Source organism: Larimichthys crocea, chromosome VII (genome assembly GCF_000972845.2).
Source record: "Larimichthys crocea isolate SSNF chromosome VII, L_crocea_2.0, whole genome shotgun sequence".
Classification (NCBI taxonomy): domain Eukaryota; kingdom Metazoa; phylum Chordata; class Actinopteri; family Sciaenidae; genus Larimichthys; species Larimichthys crocea.
In genome coordinates this window covers 15,176,785-15,193,354 of record NC_040017.1, presented here as the reverse complement: position 1 = coordinate 15,193,354, position 16,570 = coordinate 15,176,785, and the positions used below count along the sequence as shown (strand labels likewise).

Below are 16,570 nucleotides of genomic sequence, written 5' to 3'. Positions count from 1 at the left end.
GCATCAGCACAAAGATCCAGTCTACGAGCCGATATGATCAATAAAACTACTACAGCAGGGCAGTTCACTCAGACGTTACAGTAATGAGCCGACCACACAAAACCTCTGCCAACACGGCTTTCAAATCTAAGGATGGGCGAACAAGCCAAGCTGAAACGGGACTTTCTCTTGTACTGATACCAGTAAAAATATCCAGATGTTGTGTTGCAGGAGACAAAGGTGTCTTTGAACTCAGCTATGAATTCAGCATTTTACTTGTTTACAGCTGTTTTGCATTTAAGCAACGGCATCCAGGTGCATGTTGCTCTAAATGTGATAAATACAACATATGATCAATGGTTTTTGGGTGTGTTTTACTTTTCAGCTGCAGAAACATGGTCTGGTAACGAAATAACTATCCAAATCAAGTCCCATGCTGTGAAATCATATCTACTTCTAGGTGACACTTGATGTTACTGCGCTGCAGGTTCAGGATTTCAGGCAGTTATTTAACTTTTTGAGACTCAGGAGTGATGCTAATAAAACGGTAATAGCACAGGAGATATATTCATGTTTAGCTTTTTCTTCCTCTCAGAGACAAAGGAACTGCTCATGTCAGACATTTGCAAACAGAAAACATCAACTGGCCAGCGTGTATATATATATATGTGTTGTTATTTTGCATCTCAGCGCATCAATGTGTCACCGCCTCCTGCTCAGGATGTGAAGAGCGTGTGTTCAATTCTCAGGAAAATGAGATCCAGATTTACATCAGCGGAAAACACACACAGACACACTGATGCTCTGTCTTTAATGCATCACAGGATTTGTTACAACCCTACGAAATTGCTTTTTTTTTTCCTCAGTCATAATTATCATAATTAACATTTGTCTTATTAGAGAATGGGAGGTTCAGCTTGTGGAAACAGTTATTATTAGTTTGTTCACAAGTCAAAGGAGAAGCTTAACTATTTCCATAAGAGTAAAAATGTTTTACATCAGTTATTATAATGTTTGTGTTGTTGCCACTTCTGAGCATATAAAGCTTTAAAGAAAAGTATGTCGTGTGTGTGTTAAATGTTCAGGTGTTGCAGCCTGTTATGGTCATCCTCTATCAGCTCCACACAGGATTCTTCCCCTTTGACCAAACTTAGATTAGCTGCCTCCAATGACACCAAAAGCTCTTTAAAAACCTTTCGGTCAGTGTTTCACAGCATATGTACTGAATATAATCAGCTCCACCAGTATAATAGACGTTAAAACACCGTAGACTGACCCAATTCAGCAGACGGTTCACGCAGAAAGAAAGTTTCCTCCTAATAGGTTTATTATTTATTGTTGACTGTTGTTGAATCATGAAGAACCACCGCGACATGAGTAGAAAAGGGGTCGTTCTGATCTGTACCTCTCTTTCTTATAGTTCCCATTTGGAGTCACGATTGCAGAGTTTATGAACGATTAATTTTACCTCCACTTAGTGTCTCTACATCACATCTTAGCTCGTAACTAATCATAGATGAATATTTGTTACCTGAGCGTAATGTAACTTTGGAGAAGGATGACACTTAAGAAAAATATTACAATATCTCATGAATCTTCATTCAAGTTCTTGTAGTATTTATGGTATTAAATATTTCTAAATGAATTTATTTAATAAAAATGTACCACTCAAGGAAGCTCATGCAACCCCTACGTTTGAGAAAAGATAATAAGACAGATCCTACGTCTGAGTTTTCTACACTCTTTGGTTCCTGAATATTTATTTATTGCCAAAAATGATGTAGTTCAATTAGGTGGAGGGCACAAGTTAACTATTATATCCTGTTTTGACTTTGATTTTCTTAGCCAAATAAGACAAAACCTCATTCAGTTGATGAAGTAAAGTGCAATAGCAGGACTGCCGGGACACTGCCATTATCAGACTACAATAAAATATTTACATATTATTCTTAAAACTGGAGGCTATATGTTCTTTTAGTTCGATACATTTTATGATTTGATCTCAAACACTGAAGACTTTTCATCAGATAGCGTGATTTGCATTGATGGAAATATAAGGACAGATACAACATGCAAACACACATCGCTCAGTTATTACATCTGTACATCTTTTATGCATAACCAGCTATAAAATGGTGGTTATCTGTGCTTCCATTGATCTCATGTGTTCCTGTTTCAGCTGGAGGAAGTGTGCCCGTCTGTGCGGGATGCAAACAGAGGATTTACGATGAGCAGTACCTCCAGGCCCTCAACACTGACTGGCACACTGTCTGCTTCAGGTACGTTCAACACAAACACACCACATGTTAATATGAACTTCATGGGTTCACGTGTCTTTAAAGGGCAGCGATGGATGAGTGTGGAGCCCTGTTTGTTGAACTTCATCCCCCATCTCTTCTTTCTTTTTCACTTCTTTGTCACTTTTGTGCTTAGCGGTCCAATAAAAAGCATAAAATGACCCTAAAATACTGCTAATAAAGAATAAAGTTTGTACCTGCTGACCTGTCTGAGAATCAAGGTGTTATATTAATGCATATATTCACACCTTCTACCTTGTTTGAACTGTCTGTCAATCAACCTTTCACTGTGCTGGTAATATGAGTGGATGCTCCGGTACCTTCTTTTATTTTTGTGAGAAAATCAACTTTAATTGGTTCTTTTCTTCTTTCTCTCATGAGCCTCGTGATCCAATTTTTGTTGAAATTGTTTGGATATTGTTAACAGCTTTATTAGCTCTGAGCTCACAAAGGGTTTTATACATTGGATTCAGTTCAGATGTGGACTGTTTTTGGCCTACGTGCTCCTTGAACATGTGCACAAGTCAAAACCAGTGACATCACTCTGGTTTGGTTTGTAATCATGGTGCATCATTGCTGTGACTCACCTTTAGCACCTGTAAACATTACAACACCAGCTAGCCCTCAGGCTGAGGAAACTAGCACATGTGCAGGCACCACAGACGCTAGAGACGAAGCAGAAACGTCACAGTGGTGTTGACTAGTCTTGACTGGTTCACACTGAACCTTTTTCTCTTCTTTAGTATTTTACTGTCCTCCACAGCCACAGAAACAGAAGCTCATTAAGACATTGTTATTGAGAATATATGACTTAAACTAAAAGTTAAAAGGTGTTTTATTTCTCCTAATCAATCAATGTGAATGGTAGTTCGAGCTCCAGCATTTAGACCTGTAGCTGTCGTGATGAAAATTTCCACAGCGGTTGATGTGTCCAAATGTTTTGTTTGGGAGAAGAATAGGCTGGTTTGTGTTTCAGTCTCAGGCAGGTTTCTCTCTATGTGAGGCGCTACGTGATTAAGTCTGTAGAAGATGCGATACATATTTGACGTGTTCAAACTGAAGCATAAAACTGCAGCACACTGTGAGTTTGAGCAGTGAGAGAGTTAGTATGGAGTACAATCCTGTTTGATGACTGATCTTAAGTACGAAAGTAACCAAAGATCAATTCTAGGAGCTTGTAAAAACATAAATTAGATTTATTATTATTTAATTTGCTATTATACAAGCACTGCTGTGAATTTGAGCTTCACCTAGTGGCTGTTCGTTTGTTTTGGTCAGAGCGCCAGAAGTTTTTTCTCAGTCGTCAAAGAATTGTAGATAATTAAAACACTTTAAGGGCTTCTCATCATTGACGATGAGTAAACAGTAGATATTGATTATGCTACAGAGCAGGTTATATAAACCCATCATGACGATTTGGCTTTAAACATTTGCCTCGCTCTTTATGCTACATGTTGACCTGAAAAGACTTTAAAAGAAAGTTCAGGCATCACTAAATCTTCAGATCAATACTCACCTCAGGTCATATAACACGGTACGTCCGAGCACATGAATAAAAAAGAGACTCACAGATGGTCGAGACGTACTAATGGCCATCGATTCCTTCAGCACACTAAACCGCAATTTGAGACTTCCGACAACAGCTTCTGTCAAGCAGGAGCGCTGCGTTTTTATGAGATTTTAGATTCTTTGATACTATTTGGAAGTACAATGAATCAATAACTGCTTTTATGGTGGAATTCCCCTTTATTACATGGAAACAAATATTTGTTATTGTATTACATGGCGCTCCAATTATAGACACCACAGTTTTGTTTGTTCATTTGTTTGTTTGTATTTCGATGCATTTTCTCTTATCATCATGCTAACCATGCTTTCGTTGGTTTGTTTGTATTTCGATGCATTTTCTCTTATCATCAATAAAGAGCACAGTTTAGACCTGCTCTGAAGAGTGATATGAAAAGATTTGGTGCTATATAAATAAAATTAAATCAACAAAATTAAATTAGAACCTTTCAGTCTTGTTGTTTTAAGATGCTGCCATGACACTGCAGTAAAAACATTACCCAGCTTTATGACAAGGATGTTTTGTGCATTAATAATAAGAAGCTGTTGTTGTTGTTGTTGATGCTGAATGCTTTGTTCCTGATGATGTTATGTAATATCTCCCCTCTTACATCTTTCCTTGAGCTAACCTTGTTTCTGACAGGCAGGAGATAAAAACAACCTCTTGTCCTTGTGAAAACAGAAAACGCTGTGCTGTCAGTAATATCTCACAACATCAGTGGTTGCTGAGATACCTATCTAAGTTTTCCACCGATTGAATCACGATGGACAGTTTGAAATAAGGGATGAAAATCGATGGAGCAGAAGCAGAGATCATCTTTTTTTTAATTTACACGTTCTTTGTCAAAACCTTGCGCCTACATCACCCATAATGCAACTGTACCACTGTCAGTTTGGTTGGAGATTTAGGTGTGTTATGCTAGCAGCGACTAATGTAGCCTGGAGCAGAGATGAGGAGCAGCTACACTTCATTTCTTTCTTACTCCGTTTACATTTTCAGAATTGTGCAGTCCTCAGATCCAACCGACTCAAGAGACATCACCTCGAGGCGTCTTATCAGATTTTTTTTTCCCTTCACACACGCAGTCGTATTTTCCATCGTCGAGAACAGGCCGTGATGCATCGTCACTCCTTCTTTCACTTTGTTAATCTGAGCTGGTCGGCAGATTGGCTCTCGCCGCGTGGAAACTCACCGCTCAGTGTGTCATTAATGATTTCCCCCGGCCGGATGTCTGAATGGGAAATCTGAGGAGGGTATCTGGGCAAAGAGCAGAGTCCACAATGGTCTTGTGGTGTGTGTGTGTGTGATGAGAGACTACAGATAGGGAGTTACATCTAGCTGCCTCAGTGTGGATTGCACGTAGGTCTCAATAGTTTGTGTCAGCCTTTCTCTCTGTTTTGGGAGAACTCATTTCACACCTTTTAGTTTCTGCATTTATTCACTTTAACTGAAATTAAAAGCATTACTTTGCATCTCATTTTAGCTGGGCCATCATTAGGTGTGATGTCTGCACTGTCGATGTGTAGCTGATTCAAACCTGGATGTCGTGCCAGCTCCTTCACACTTTTTTTTAGGTGTCAGATATCAGACTGCAGTTTTAAGCCCTTCTGCCCACCATGTAGTGACACAACACACACCAGCACTGTTGAATTAATAAGAGTGAAGCCATGTGGGCAATTTAAGCTGTGTGGTTTGCCACACAGTGTTGCGTCCTCCTAGAAATCATCCCGATGACAGGGACAGGGAATATGACCCAGATCCAAAAATCCTGAGGGAAAGCAGGATTGTCATAGAAAAGGACGATTTAAGATGGGTTCACCAGTTAGACAAGACCTTTGTGGAAAATTGACTTGTGGGAATAAATCCAAAACTGCAGGGTCTGATGCTCCGATAGAGCATTATTCCAGTGAAAAGGAAGTAGAGATGATGAGAAGAGAGGGGGGAATGCAAATTTAAAGTGCCCAGAGTGTTATTTGAAGACTGCAGGAAATCCCACGAGTGCAGAAAAAAAAAACATCTCCTCAGAAAATAGCAGCAGTTTACTGTACATGTTTAGGCCTTCATGGGAAAATGAATTTTTGTTCTCACCAAGACTTGTTTTTGTCCCAAAGCTCAGCTAAACACACTGTGAAACACCAAAACACTACACAGGCTGTGTTCTCTTTATTAGGAACGAAGCCGTTTATAGACTACGAGTGCTGAAAGGACCATGTTGGCTTTTGTTGACCTGATGCCTCGCATGTTTTTCTTCAAGCTCTAGTGAGATACTCTCAGCTTTCTCTTTAGAGTTTTTGGGTTAGTCTCTCTTCAGCTTCACACAAACATAACCCAGTTTTGACAACATTTGATGTGCACATTCAAGAGGTGCAGGAATAGCTTTCCTGGGAAAAAAGTCTCTGTCTCACTAAAAGTATATTTTTTATAATAAACAGAAGAAGAATGGAGCAGTATATAGATGGTATCAAAATATACCACAGTGCTTTACTAACTACCTTCTCCTCTCTACATTGAAACAACATCGCACACATCGGAGCATCACCACAGATGTTGCCAAGGAAAAGCACCAGAAATTATATTTTATCTTTATTTTATATTAGTATGGTCCTTGGTTTTATTTTTTATGATAACTCTGATGATCTCGGACAAGAAACAGTCAGACAAACATTATAGTTTACAGACAGAATTTGTGCACACTTAAATGTTAAATAAACTGTATTTATGTAGACCACTCGAGGTGGTTTTACACTACACATCACATTCACGGACATGCAAAGTGCCAACAGAAAGTAACTAATCACATTCACACACCGATGGTACAGCCTTCGGGAGCAATTTGGGGTTCAGTATCTTTCCCAAGAACACTTTGACATCCAGACTCGAGGAGTCAGGTATCGATCTTCTGATGAGTGGACGACCCACTCTACCTCCTTAGTTGACAGTTTCCCTTGCAATGAGATATTTTACCAAGATTTTGGATAACTGTTGAGTGCAATGAAATAATAAGACAAGTTTGGTTCTAATGAAGTTTAAAGAGTAGCGATATAATGTGAAGTAGCGATATAAAATATAATAACATAAAAACAAATTATCGTAGAGGCCACCAGTCAGTGTGTCTGGGCTTCCAGTGTAGCTTCCTCTGCAGTCCAATTAGGAACTTGATAAGTGAGAAAGAGACATTTCTGCTAACCTTGTTAAACAGAACTTAAAAAAAAAAGCTAATAAAAGGCTAAATTGCTGTCAGATGATAACTAATGGGTTCTGAGTTTGCATTTTAACCAAAGTGTTAGACGTCTTTTACTCTCCATGCAGACAGAACGCTTCAATCTGAGCCCTTTGACTACAGATTAGTCTCTTTAGAGGTTTCACAGTATGATATGAAATGGCATTAGACAATACTTATCATCAGCTGTTACAATGAAAACAGAAGCTTCCTTTGGCTGACCAAGCTTTACCACGGTATATCACATATACTTGCTTCTCTTTCACATTACACGGTGTTTCGTTATTGTTACTTCCTTATGCATCCATTGTTTTCTGAAAAGGTCACGAGGACTCAGTCTAAAGACTCTCGAGATGCTTCCCAGTCTGACTTTTATTGCCTTCGCTGTAGATTTCAGAGGATTAAGTTAAAGTATCTCTTGACGTTTGGGAAAAGACATGACACCAGATGAGAAGGTGTTTCGGCCTCAACCTCTTGTTGCCTCTTGGGAAGAATAAAGAGGATTTGTAGTCTTATTAGTGTCCTCTGTGATCCTTCATGCTTTTTATTCATTGTATTTTATGAACTTCATTAGAATATAAACATTATTTAAATTAAACGTAGTCAGCGGGTTTGTTTATTGCATAATTCATTTCTTTAATTTCATTTCCACATTATTGTGGTGACATTAATAATTAAACATCTTTAGAAAATCATCATTTTATCAATATATATTTGTTTTTGTTTTTTACTCCAGCTCTGAACACTTGAATCATGCTGCAGTCTCTCTGCAGTACAGCGCAGCACTGTCCTGCTCCAGTAAAACTATTTCTGCTTAACACTCACAACCCAGACATTCATCTCGAAGGACTACAAAGGCTTGTGCTTTGATAGCAATTCAGCCAACAACCTCTTGCAGTGTTTCGATGACGTTAAGAATATGCTCTCTGATTGCCATTTTCTGATATTGGTGATGTGCTCACATGTTTTGGAGTCATATCGACAAACACACAGCTGTTGTAGGAAGTAAACTACGTAGGAAAGGTTGGACTCTCTCAAGGACGAAGCCTGAAACTGACTTCAAGTGCTGCAGGACACATTTCTGTTCCTCTACACCCTGACTCACGTCTGCAGGACCAACGTTACTGCCACTTATCATGAGAAAAAAAATGCTTCTGATAACACAATGTTTGAAAACGGAGATTGAGCACGAACAAAAGACGTTGAAGGTCATTTGTTAGCGAAATCTCATCTGCACCACATCTTGCCTTCCAGCTTCCTGATACAGTGAAGTTTGGCTCAGAAACAGACGACAAAAAGAGCTGCAGTGACTCATCTGTTTCTACCTGCAGATTAACTCTGCCTGGTGACAGAAGCTGCAGGACACAATTTGATGATTCACGGTGTGTTTACTGAGTCAGTAAACAAATGTGTAACCCTCGACACTGATCTCTTACAGTGTTGATGGCTCAGTAATGAGTTATTATGGATGCTAATTACCAGAGAGGTGTTATAAATAATCACAACAAAGATTTAGCTTTATTTGTTTATCAAAACTCCTTTGAGTTTCAGTGATGTTTAGTCAATTAATGAACTATATCGATAACTGATTAATCATAAATCATTTTAGTTATTTTTTAAGCAGTAATGCCGTAATAACACTCCAGCTTCATGTGAAGATTTTATTCTTTTCTTTGTCATATATGATAGTAAACCACAACATATTTGTGGTTTGGACTATTGGTTGAATAAAACTACTACTAAGAAGTGACGTCCTATACGCCGCTGTGAAGTTCAGAGTGTGGTGGCTCTGGCTGACACCATGTTAGCAGTCTGCCATCAGTAGGCCGAATGATGCCTGGGTTCGTGTAATGGTACCCACCTCTCAGTCAAAGCAGCCATAATGTTAATTATGCATAACTTTAAGCCGTAATATAATGTGAACGGGGGAGTCGTGGCGCTGAGAGAAAACAAAGCCAGCTGACTGCTGTTATTTCTGTAGAGTACATATATGAGCTATATTATTCTATAGAGATTGTTGCTATGGTGACATCCATTTGGGAATCTACCTCCACCGACAAATTCAACAGGGAAAAGATGGTGTGAAGGAAATTTGCAATGTGTTTATTTGTTAGTTAGTCATTTCAGTGTTGAATTTTAACTAATTAATCAACTCATCTATTAACAGGCAACGCATAGGATGGGCTGGTGACACTTTCTGAACATTAGTTAACATTTCTGCACTGTAAATTCTGTTTAATTTATTTACTGACATTTATGCAGATACCAATATAAACTGTATATATTAGTGATAAGCTAAAATCTGCTCATATACTGTGTTGGCGTTGGTCAGTGAAGCTCTACTGTGTGTGTCTGGGTCAAGATGTCTGAGGTTATCTGGATAAATCTGAGCAGTTTGTTGATGACGCTGATAGTGAAGTGAAGTGTAGACAATCTGGTTTAGCCGGCTTGTCTTATTTCTGCATAATGAGAGGTATCCGTGCAAGGTTCAAAACTAAACACCTCTGGGCTCCTGTGAGGGGGTTGATAATTCAAATGAGCTGAGAGAAGAGAGACAGGCTTTAATAGATGATGGATAATAGGAAAATTTGATTTGTGCTACCAAATGTATTGAGCAGTGCAGGAAAGGAGCAGTTCACATTACAAGAGCCGGGTCTACGAGGAGTGACAAATATAGGAATATAGGATATTTTCTGGAGGGGAAACCAATAATTTTACCAACGTATATCAATCTAGACCTCAGAAAGTGCAGACTTCAGCCATGGCATGGTCTTCTATGATATGCAAATCTGTAATCCCGCTGACAGACAAACAAACAAATACCACCAACTAACACAGTCTGGTAACCTTTTATTCTGTTATTCTGTTGTTAGTTAGACTTTTATCTTTATTTGAGCAAAATTACTAAGAAGACATCTGCTATACAACTAGCCTGTCATCTTGGCAGTTAGCAGTAACCAGAAGCAAACACTGAAGACACAATTCAGACATGATATCTAAGAAATGTGGTCCAAGAGTAAGCCCAAGGTATCAGGATGTAACAAACCGCTAAACTTTAAGAAGGGAAGTGAAAGGCTGAGTTCTAAGGCTCTCCTCTGGCCTGTGGTCCTTTGCCGCTTTCCTCTCTATCTTTGACTGTCTTGTCGAATGCCTACTAAAATAAATCAATAAAAATAAACATCTCAAATTTCCATTTAATTTAGTTAATGCAACAGTAGAGATGAGTGGGATACATGGGGGACATAAACCTTCAAAGAGTGTGTTTATGTGTGAATTATTTAAAATACGTAGATTTCCAATTACAAAAGAATTACATAACTTTGATAGAACTTTTTTATTTAGGGATTTGCCCCCTCAGACTCCCCTGGGATCTGTGACCAGGGGTGGGGCAGAAGACAGGAAATAGTTGATGCAGAAGCATGACCCCTCCATGCAGCTGCACTAAGAGAGGAAGTAGAGGAAGGGAGAGACAGCACAGACAGACAGAGAGAGAGAGAGAGTGAGACAGTCATTGATGGTTGTGACAGCGAAGCTGGTGGATCTGTACGAGTTAATCAGAGCTGCTGACATGAGTCTGTCCTCTGACTGTCAAAACAAGGCCGTCTCTCCCATGGGTGACATGTCAGCAAAGAACCAACGCAACAAGAAGCAACACAGAAAGTAAGTTGTACAGTGAAACTGAACTTTAATTTGTAATGCAACAATCTCAACGCAAGGGCAAAAGCCAGGGCTTTTAAATGTGTGACATGGTCTTCCATAATAGATGCAGTTTGTTTAGTTCTCACAGAGTCATAGAAGCTTTCCATTGTTCTGAGCACTTTTTGTTATTTAACTTTACTGTCAGTCTGTGGAATATGCAACTAACGATTACATTTTCTTGATTCACTGAATAATCGTTTTGGCAGTCCAAAAGCCAAGAATATTAAATTTGCTGATGTACATGACCTGTTGTATTCATGTGTTACGATGTGATCTACTCTCTAATATGTAAACAAGTAGCAAATTGTCACATTAGAGAACTTTGAACCATCGGGTGTTTTTGGTGTTTTTGCTTAAAAAATGACTGAAACAATTAATCGATCATCAAAAGAGTTGCCAGTTCTTGATTAGAACTTTTGAACTGAACTGAAGTTTTAGGACTTTTCTTGCTCTTAACTGAAGATTATTTTCATTATTGATTAATCTGTCAGTTTCTCTCGTTGACTAGAACGAGGTTTTGTTTGTTTATTAGGTTTTGTTTAGCTCTTAACCACAGTCTGAACACTGATGATCTGCTCTGTTTTTGTGTGATTGGTCAGGTGGATCAGCTGACTGACACTTCCTCCCATGTTTTCAGACAGAAGCTCTCTTAAACTGACAGAAATAAATAGCACAATAACTTCACCATTCATTGTCTTCATTCAAATATACAGTATGTAGTAATATACAGAGTGTGAATTGTGTCACACTGTAACTTTAGATAATTTCTGTCTCTCTCACTTCCCCAATGAAAAACGACACATCAGTCACACTTCTGTCTCTGGGAATCCACAAACTCGCGTCTGTCAGTGACTTCCCTCTTTTTTTCATAGCAGGACAATGAACCAAGCCCTGCCCCTGCCCATTATGATTGAATGTTTCTGTGCTGCTAATATTAGCCAAGGTATACTTGCTTACATCATTGTCTCCACAAGTCCAAATAGTGAAGCATGACTGTTCACTTGTTTTATCTCAGACGGGAAGCAGATACGTTTTTATCCAGCACCACCAGGCTGTCAAAGAGGAAACTAATTTTTTTCTCATCTCATTGGATGTTTACTTTGCTATCTAATATACATACTTTTATTTATTTGTATTGTTAAAGAATTTTCTCTCCTTAGGTTACACAAGGTCACGTGTGGGCCTTGAGGTCCTCGGCAGTATTAATTAATTGTTTGGCTTTGGTTAAGAACAGTAGGTGCCAGTCTATCTCAACACTGTGGTGTCCAAGGTCGAAGAGACCTATTGCTGACTTCCTAGACATAATAGATAGCTGGCCGTTGACCTTCCAGTCTGCGTAAACAGACATCTATGTCTCTAGAAACACCTCCATGGGTAAAGACATTCTCTTTGACTAATTCTGGGCGTGTAGTATTTGTGGTGTTATCTTTGGGTTTAAAGTCTATCCAGAATGAGTTAGGCAGAATGTGAGACCGACTCAGGCACTTCTGATGTACTTTGAGAGTGTCTCTAATTATCCTTGGCCAAGCATCAATAAATAATACATCATTAGACATCAGAGGCTCCTGAACACTTTCTTCCTTCCTGACCTCACCATTGACCTTTGACTTCAGCAATTTCTCCACAACATGTATGGGACAGGCTATACATACTTAGATTTATGTCAGGAAGTAGTAGTAGTCCGTTTAGCTTTAGAGCAATGAGGAGGTGATACTGGGACAGGCTAGTGTTAAGTGCTGTTGTGGTTTGAAACATACAGAACCCTGTTTTATCATATCCCTATGATATCTATTATCAATTGTTCACATGGTGATACATTTTGACATTTTTTTCCCCACCTTTTGGTCCTACAGATGTTCAGTTGTTTATTTGAGCTTGAATAAAATATTCAAGCTCTAGCATTTAGTCTGATACTGTCAGGTATTGCAAAAAGAAAATATGAATATTTATTGAGAATGCAACATGTATCATGTTCAGATATTCTGACACTGGTTTGTTATTCACATGTTTTTAATCACTGAGCATTGAGCTAACTACAGACAGAGTTGATGCACTTCTTATAAAATGGCGCAAAATACATGAAGAGCTACATTTGTAATATAGCCTGGGGTTACTGTTTTTATGATCTGAAAGTAAAAAAGGACTTTCCACAACCTCTCTGAATACTTTCTTTTCCCCAAATAGCCTGACAAACATAAAATTGTACTTCAGTACAGTTAGGTACTAATATGATATTTCAGCAGGATTTAAAACGTAATTTGACACTACATGTGTTGTGAATATGTGAATTGAGTGAGTAAAGAGTAAACTTAAGGAGCTCTACAGAGCTCTGAATAAAGCTGTTGTGTCACCTCCAGTCCATTATATAAACTTTGATATATTTTAAATATTTTATCTTAAATTCTGTTTAAGCTGACTTTTTATTAAATGCTTCCAGTGACAGTTTGCTCCGTGTCTGCACCAAGATACTGTAACGTCACAGGGTTCAAACCTGCTGATAACATTTGTAGAGAGGAGAAAGGATTCGTCCTGTGTGTCGGTGCGTTTTGATTAATCACCTGCTCACAAGGTCCAACCTTTGGCTCTCACTACATTATTTTAATCTTACTTTGAAAATTCAATTTATCGTGTGTGGAGCAGACAGACTCAGGACTTAAACCCTGCATGTGATTAACGAAAGGAAGATTAACGCCCTCGTTTTCTCTCTATTTTTTGAGTCCTGTCACTTTTATATTTGACCTTGGTAGTTTAATAAGAAGTATGGAGTCAGCATTCACTTAAAACTTTAAAGTATTGCTTTAAACACTTGCTATACTGTATCAAAAAAGAAATGCATTATTTTACTGGATTATTAAATAACCAAAGTATTGATCATGACCACTAACTTTTCATAATTAGATGTCTGTTTGATGAGAATGACTATAATTTCGATATAAATGATGAATTGATTGCAGCCAACATTGCAGTTAGTACACCAAGGATCATGTGACATTCAAGCTGCACAAACTTAAGGCCCACTTACTATTTTTTCTGGAGCTTCTGGCTTCACTTCACAGCCATGAGGTCGCTGCTCGGGGCTGATACGCGATGCATGCTGGTTTCATTTCGTCTGTACAGACGTGAAGGCTTAATGTCAGACAGATGAAGACTGAAACACCTCGAAACTTTGTTTTCACGAAACAGTGAGCTGAAAAAACTTGTTCATGGCTAAATTTCCAGTTTATTATTTTTTATTTGACGTTCTTTGACCTAATCACTTACATGGGACTGAGATCCTGCTTCCTCAACTGACACACTGGTGGCACTTTTTCGCCCATTATCAGGTTCACTTCCTGCATTAGTATGCTCTGTTTGTGTTAGAGAAACAGACCACACTCTAAACTATTTAGTAAAAGAGTCCTGATAATGAATAAGAGCTTTGCTGTCTCTCTTTAAATCCTGCTGAACAACACTCATCATGGTTCCCAGAGTTTGCTGAAACCTTTTATCACTTCCCCGCAGTAGAACAAGTGAGAAGTGCCCTGGGCTGACTGTCTGACTGGGAGGCTTAACAGCCACAAAAGAAACTGCTGCCGTGCACATCATTCACTCACAGTCTGCCAGGGCTCCTGTTTACCAGCTGAATAGACCACCGGCTCACAAATAAAGAGATTGTTTCCCACAGTCTGAAACATTTGTTTAGCAATGCAGCGCAGAGCCAAAGCTAAAGAAGGCACAATTATAGCTACTGTTTAAAATGCACCACCCGCTTTCCTTTACTTTACTGTAGCAGAGTATTGGAGGGGGTTAAAGCCAGTGTAAATGCTGCTGAGCTCGTGTTTGTCAAGGTGAAAGGGAACGGCGTTTGAAGCCACCTAATAGAAGAAGAGAGACTGTGGGGGTTCGCATGAGGTGATGAGGTAATGCCTCTGTTTCTATGTGAGGGGGTGACATCATTGCTATGGCATTCTGCGTTGCCATGGTGAAGGAGGAGGGAGGGTAAGATAGGGGGAACAAAAAGGGGGCGCATGGGGATTGGGATGAATGTGCCCTTGAACGTGTGTGTGTGTTAATGTGTGCGTGTTGAATGAATTAAACTGATTCAGCTGAATCAATCACATCCAAAGGTGGATTTATTTGTTAGTGCGTTGTCCCGTCTCACAGGTCCGTTCATCCCCGACTGTCTGTCTGTGGGAAATCCTTTAGTTTTCTGGAAAATATCAGCAGTGGAAATCTTGGCTCTGGACCAGGAATCTCCATCTATTTATGTCTCCTGTGAGGGGGAAGAGAGGGGTCTCCCCCAGACATGTCTGCCATTTCCTCAGCTTGACTTTCCCTCGTGTGTGCATGTGTGTGTGCATTTGTGTGTGAGGTTGTATTTTCCCTTTGTCTGTGAGGATTTTAGCTTATCCTGCAAGTACAATAACAACAGCTGAGCACATCTTCATGCAGCAGACACATTTGTTTCAGACTCTTGACGTTTATTGTCTAATTTTTCTGGTTTTACTTCAGGCCTTGGCGGATCAGTGTATTGGCTTATTGATACTCTAAAGCGTTTTTGCTGTCTTTGCACAGAGACAGGAGAGGAGCGAGGCCTGTGCGTGACGCAGATGATGGAAGACTGAATAATTGATGAGGAGACACATGTGCATGTGTGTGTGTGTGTTTGAGAGGTGTGGCTCCTCGTAAATCTTTCAGCTTTGCATCCGTCGGTTCGTAACGAAGCTGCTCACACCTCCACCAGAACACACACACACACACACACACACACTGTTTCCTTTTGGCTGCTCGCGCTTCCTGTAGCAGTGTCAACCCACGCGTCATTTAATGACCTGTGGCTACATCTGTACACACACACCCACACACACACAACATAAAATGCTGACTGGATGGTCAGCGAGGTTTGTGTGGGCGTCTGATTAGATTCTGGTGTGGTTCAAGGATACATCTTAAAAGGAGGCACAGAGATCAGTGAACAAATCAGACACAAGAGCTGCATGTTTGCACATTGTAGCTTCACATATTGCTTTGTTTAATCTCTTACTTGATCGACAGGAAAATAATGAGTAGCTAATTATGATAATTCATTGCTTCAGTTGTTTTATCAACCAAAAATAGTGAAAAAATACAAAATATTTTTAATGTCTACACCAAAATGTGATTAATTGATACATTTATGCATGTATATCATGTAAAATGAATATATTTAGGTTAAGATGTCAGGATTGATTTAACATACATCTTAAGACGCAGTTGTGATGCACATTTTGTCAATATATTTTGACATTACATATTGAACCGCAAGATTATTCTACGCTAAAAATAATGGTGAGTTGCAGCCCTAGCTCAGATGTGTACTGTAGCATAGATACATGGAGTAGAAAATAAAGACTGTCCATCATCTTCGTACCATTTTAGCTGAGCAGCTGCAGATCTATATTTGAGACATAGCTGATGTTAAATCACAACGCTCTGAATGTCAAATCAGCTGAAATAATGGAAATATTTAACCCTGATTAATAATTAATTGTCTATTCACATGTCTGCCATTTCCCTGTATGTGTTTCTGTATGATATTAACCTCATTCATTTTGACTGGCAGTGAACTGTCTGCGACTAACATTTCTAATTAATTTATAAATAATTAATATATATATATATATATTTTTTTTTTTTTATCGTCTGCCAAATTTCTTTTCTATTTTCTATCTATCTAAAGTCCACGGTGTTGTCTTTAGATGTCTTGTTTTGTCTGACCAACAGTATAAAACCCACAGATATTTGATTATAATTGATGCTCAAAATAGTCAATTTTCTGATGATGATTCA

General features: G+C 38.9%; 1 protein-coding gene across 2 annotated transcripts in view; it reads left to right on the top strand.

Moving 5' to 3' along the window:
• limk1a (LIM domain kinase 1a) overlaps positions 1-16,570 on the top strand; it is a 48,181-nt gene that overhangs the window by 1,566 nt on the left and 30,045 nt on the right. The window contains exon 2 of one of the 2 annotated variants that reach the window (XM_010752898.3): positions 2,159-2,258. In XM_010752898.3, coding sequence (XP_010751200.2) covers positions 2,159-2,258 — 100 coding nt within the window. Of the gene's footprint in view, positions 1-2,158; positions 2,259-10,543; positions 10,724-16,570 lie in introns of those variants that run through there. The other variant, XM_019276381.2, reaches the window with a different exon arrangement.